Source organism: Pinus tabuliformis, chromosome 7 (assembly GCF_031772625.1).
Source record: "Pinus tabuliformis cultivar Carrire ecotype Pingquan chromosome 7, CPIR1, whole genome shotgun sequence".
Classification (NCBI taxonomy): domain Eukaryota; kingdom Viridiplantae; phylum Streptophyta; class Pinopsida; order Pinales; family Pinaceae; genus Pinus; species Pinus tabuliformis.
This window is the reverse complement of record NC_142293.1, coordinates 106343532-106349531: the sequence shown is the minus strand read 5'-3', so window position 1 is coordinate 106349531 and position 6000 is coordinate 106343532. Positions and strand designations below refer to the sequence as shown.

Here is a 6000-nt window from a genome sequence, read left to right as displayed (position 1 = left end):
ATATATATATATCTATATATATATATATATATATATATATATATATATATATATATATATAATGTTATTAAATTAATTTAATAAGATTATTTTAAGTTTTGATGTTTAAGATTTTTCAAGGGGACATATTGAGTATATAGGCTATATATAGTTTAATCGGAATCATAAAAATGAAACACACAGATCCACTGCAGGACTATAATTTTTTAAGAAGTTTGAATTTTTAATAAATTTGTGGCCATCCTTAAATATTAGGTACCACAATTAATATACATCACTCGTATTGGCAATTTAGCCAATGTCGCCTTATAGACTGAGGCTAAAACAAATAAATCTACATATACAAATATCTGGTTTAGATATAATAGGTCATGCCGACTTGCAGAAGATTTTTGTGTGGAATCTCCAAAGCAGCTTGTCCCTTTCTACAGTTCCTTCGCAAAATGTTATATGCAAAGTTCACTATGAATATCCAAAAAATGTTATATGCAAAGTTCACTATGAATCTCTTGAACAACGATGAATCTTTGTTTGCAATAACCTCACTATCTCCCAGCAAATATACCACACCTGATTTCTTTGCATTTTCTAAGAATTCCAACTCTTCCTCCATGTTCACCATGTTGCACGCATTCATCACTTCATTTTCAGAAGCAACCTCAATATTGACTATACTTTCTCCAGAGTTAGAACTATTTCCTTCATGCTGAGATTGCTTTTTAATATCATTTGTGAATATGTAATCGAACTGTATAAATTCTCTCAAGTATTCCAATAACTGGTTCTCAAATTCCACATTCCCAGTCCTAGTGTCCCGATAACCATACCTAGCTACACATCTATAGATTTTGTGTTCCTTTGGACCAATTCTGTGAAATACAAATCGTTCTTCAGCTGGAATTGTATTCACAGGCAGATACTTGACACAGACGAATACAAGGACAGAGTGCCTAGTAGGGAGGTTTCTCATGAAATGTTCAAATATTGTTGGAACTCCTTGTGCTAGTTCTGTGTATAAAAGCCCAATCCCCAGAACTTTGGTGACATCGAGACTCGAACCCAGGGTTAACATGTATTCTGTTGACACCTTGTGTTCTACTTCATAGGCATATCTCTTTATATGGACATAGTGCCACACATACATTACAAATAGCAACATTACAGCAAAAGTTGATGCAAGGTATCCCCTTGAGGGAACTTGTACAACACTGCTCAGAAGTATGTGAATTCGATTGCTCCAAATACAGTGACGAAGATAATGACCAACAATAGATGAGTCTGCCATATCATAAGCATTACCAGTGTGAGGAAAGATGAAGTGACAATGATAACCCCAACCACGGCTATGCCTGCATCCAATTTACATACAATTCAAAACTTTAATATATAAATTTATATAGGATTCGAATATCAGCTAATTTTTTGACTTAAAAAAAAACATAGATATATAGATAAATAAATATTCATACTATAAATCATTTTAATCCCTTATATTTTGAGTAACAAACATATTTCTACATATGACTTCCCTTCTTGTATTTCCATCCTAACCATTTTGATTCACCAAACACATCCACTAAGTGTCTATTCATTTTAACCATTTTGAATTACCAACCCATTAATTCACCCACTTATCAAGAAGCACACTGACATCAATTTCTATGAAATAAAATTTAAATGCAAGGTTATGTTATATATTTTAATTTAACACCAATCGTACATACATACCATAGGCATTGCCGATCTTGGTAGTATCTTGGAAAGAAATGGTGACAAAGACGCATGCCAGCATGAGAATGTAGTTGATTTCTGGAATATACACTTGGCCTTCATGTTTTGATGAAGTGTGCACCACGGTTACGCGTGGAAAGCATCCAAGGGACATGGAATGCTTTATGATAGAAAAAGTTGCAGAGATCATGGCTTGGCTTGCTATAATAGAAGCAACAATTGCAACTACAAACATTGGCCAATATATAGTCCTGTCACAAAATTTGAGTCATTTATCATTAAAAAAAGGTGAGCTCAGTTTGAAAAGTTATTAAAAATTTAAAATTATCCATAGAAACAACAGAGAACTCGCCATTAGACTTAAAAAGAACATAACATATTAAAGGATAAGTTGTAAATAAACAGAGAAAATTAAAGGATAAGTGAAGTTACTTGGAGTAGATTTGTAAAATATATCTGACACGTCTTGGGGAAACTCCCTGAGATTTGCAGCTTGGCCCACATATGCGCAAATTAAAGTAGGATAGACTATTCCAGTAAAGGCAATCTGATCAAGACTGACATGTCAGACTACTTACATACATAATCTTAAAATTGAAATGTAAATTTAAATTTATTATACAATGTATTGATCCATATCCATACTTGAATGGAACGAATTAAACCCATATAACATAAGCAATGAAGCCTCACCTTAGTAAATTTAAGAAAAGAAAAATTATTTAGAATGCTGGTAGCATATTATATACCTGTTACACAAAGAACTATTCCTCCAAGTTAAATCCAAGCACTTTTTGAATCTCTTTTGAAGTATTCAAAGATGTATTTTGGATAGAAAGCTCATAAGATAGTCGTATCATATTTGACGATATTGTGATAGTATTCTAACCTGCCAATACTCTGTTCCCAAAGAATTTTGTCTCAAAAAACCTCTTAACCAGACACAATGCTTCTGAGTGAGCTTGGAAAATTCAATTTTTGAAGGCCTTTCCCTCGGTATTTTGTTGAGTTTGATAACTCACCAGAAAGTAGACACACAGGGCTACTTTCCCAACAATCAAAATTCTGAATGGGCTACTTAAAGCTGATTAAAAACATAATTCTAAACTGATGTGACCCTTTTGTACTCTGGAGCAACCTTTACGTAAGTAGGTATGACCCTTCTGTAGGCTAGCATTACCATTCTATTTCAAATGCTACCCACAATGCGACCCTTTGGTGACTGAGGGTTTTGTTTTCTCAGGGTGATTTCAAGCAAGAAAAATCATGGAAATTCAAGAATTTCTTAGATCTATCATTGAGAAAACATGTAATTAGGATAAAATACTCACAACATTTAGTAGATATATAGATCAATCTTGTTTGGATGAAAAATTCACAAAGATACACAATTTATTGGATCTCAATCTACAGGATTCCAACATTAAACCACAACATAATGGTTTTTCATCAATTGAAGTAAACAATTTTCTTGACATAAGATGATGACAAATACACCATGAAACTCAAGTGAATTAATTATGAAAATAGAAATCACAACACAAAAAATTGTTCTAGCCCTTATTGACCTAGTCTACATTTAACATCCCTCAAAAAAACAAGGTTTTCTCTTTTTTAATGCTCCTCTCTAAATTCGAATTTATCAAACAACCCAATCCCTATTTAATTGGCCTAACATAGACCTATGCTAACAAAATCTATCACTTCACTCCTAATTTGAGCACTCGAATAACTTTTACAAAAAAATAATAGATAAGAATATTTAAGAGGTCCAGCCCTCTTTAGTAAATAATTTTGATGGTGAGGTCAAAGGTAATTTATCTCATTTGATGCTCCTGCGTTAGACTCCTGGGGAAGAAAAGAAGGTTCCACTAAGTCTTCATGATTCACTTGATATTTCTTTAACTATGATGTTGTTACCCAACTAGAATATCAATCGGTTGTCCCTTCCATTTGATTAGATACTGACAATATGTTTGTCCTCTAGTTTTCTTTGTTACTCGCTTTTCCAAAACTGCTTCCACTTCTCTCTTTACTTTCCTTGACATTCGTTCCTCCCAATTTAGATTGTAAACTTCCACATCTGCAGGTTCATCTTGTGATTCTACCTTGGTTTCCTTGTATGGGTACAAATCTGCAACATTAAAGATAGGATATATTCCAATTCCTTTGAGCAGTTCAATCTCATAAGAATTTGAGGAAAAATTCCTTAAACTTCTCGAGGGTCCTACCTTTTTCATTTTTAACTTGTTATAAGTCCTTATAGGAAATCTTTCTTTCCTTAGGTAAACCATAGCTAAATCACCCACTTGGAAATCCTTTTCTCTTCTTTTCACATCAACCCTTTGTTTATACTTCTTGCTACTTTCCTGTAACCTTTGTTTGACATCCTCCTGCAACTTCTGCATTTGTTCTACAAATTCTTCAGCATTTGCACTCCTTATCTCTTGTTTTCCCAAATATCTAAGCTCGTATACTCCTCTAGGATGCATTCTGAAAACAATATGAAAAGGGCTCATCCTTGTACTCCTATTAGGAGTATCATTTTAAGAAAATTCAACTTGAGCAAGTGCTAAATCCCACTGTTTTGGCTGTTTGTAAACCAAGCCTCTTAATATGTTTCCCGACATCCTATTCACCACTTCAGTTTTCCCATCTGTTTGAGGGTGATAGGCTGAACTAAAACTGAGGTTTATACCTAACTTCTTCCATAGATTCCTCCAAAAGTGTCCCACAAACTACCTAACTTCTTCCATAGAGTCCTCCAAAAGTGTCCCACGAACTTAGTATCTCTGCCTGAAAAAATACTTATGGGAAGCCCATGTAACCTTACAATTTCTAAGAAAAACAAATTAGCAATATGAGGTGCATCACTAATTTTCTTACATGTAATGAAATGGACCATTTTAAAAAATATATCCACAACAACATAGATAGAGTTATATCCTCTTTGAATCTTTGGTAAACCCAAAACAAGATCCATGTTGACCGCATCCCAAGGCCTGTTTGGTATTGGAAATGGCTGATATATCCTAGTATTTTAGCTCCTTCCTTTGGCATGTTGACAAATCCTGCATTTCTGAACAAACGTTTTGACATCAGTTTTCATTTTTTAATAAAATGCATTCACTTGAGTGAATGTCTTATCCTGCTGAAAGTGTCTAGGCAATCCTTCACTATGCTTTTCTTTAATAAAATTTTCCCTCATGAAATATTTAGGAATACACAGTTTATGGTTTTTGAACAACAAACCTCCTTGAATCAGGTAGTCTAACCATTGGCTTCTAGTATGCAGCATGGGATTTTGAACAGCTGCCTATATTTCTTTAAAATTTGTATCTTCCTTCTACATGTTAATCATTTCTTCAAATCCAAAAACACCAACCTTTAGCTCCCTCATAACCAAATTCACTTAGCTTAAAGCATCGAATACTTTATTTGACTTATTTCTTGTGTGCTTAATTACAAAGGTGAAATTATGTTAGTACTCCGCCCACATATCATGATTTTGGCTCAACTTTCCCTAATTATTTATGATTGTAGTGCATGGTTATCAGAATACAAAATAAATTATTTGGGCAACAAGTAATGCCTCCATTTCTTTAAAGCTTGAATAACAATATAATTTTTTTTATCATACGATGAGTACTTCTACTTGGCATCATTCACATTTTCACTGAAATAAGCTATAGGTCTATGATCCTGACTAAATATAGCTCCAATTGCTACCCCACTAGCATCAGTCTCAACATGGAAAGTTTTATGAAAGTTTGGTAGGGCTAAAACATGTTTTTTAGTAATCTTATTTTTCAACAGTTTGAAGTTCGGTCTACTCCCTCTGTCCATTTAAATGGTTGTTTGTTTTCCTTTATTGTTTCAACTATAGGTGCACATATCTAACTAATTATTATTATAAACTTTCTATAAAAACTTGCAAGACCATGAAAAATTCTTACCTCAAATACACTACTTGGAGTTGGCCAATTCAAAATTGCTTGTATCTTTTATATGTAAATATTCAAACCATCTTTTAAGACTACAAATGACAGGTAAATGAGCTCTCTCTTCATGAAACTACACTTGTTCAAATTTATGAGAAACTTATCTTTCTGTAAAATATATAAAACCAGCTTAAGATGCTCCAAATTCTCTTCTTTATTCTAATTGAAGATTAGGATATCATCAAGATAAACTATCACGAATTTTCCAGCATATTCTTTTACAACCTCATTCATCAGTCTCATAAATGTATTTGGTGCATTAGTGAGT

At 33.3% G+C, this 6000-nt stretch overlaps 1 protein-coding gene across 1 annotated transcript in view; it reads right to left on the bottom strand.

Annotated features, from left to right (window-relative positions):
• Positions 1 to 355: 355 nt before the first annotated feature.
• LOC149245513 (potassium transporter 5-like) overlaps positions 356 to 6000 on the bottom strand; it is an 80618-nt gene continuing 74973 nt past the window's right edge. The window contains exon 2 of the mRNA XM_089438989.1: positions 356 to 1349. Within this exon, the coding sequence (XP_089295115.1) occupies positions 356 to 1349 (994 nt within the window). The remainder of the gene's footprint in view (positions 1350 to 6000) is intronic.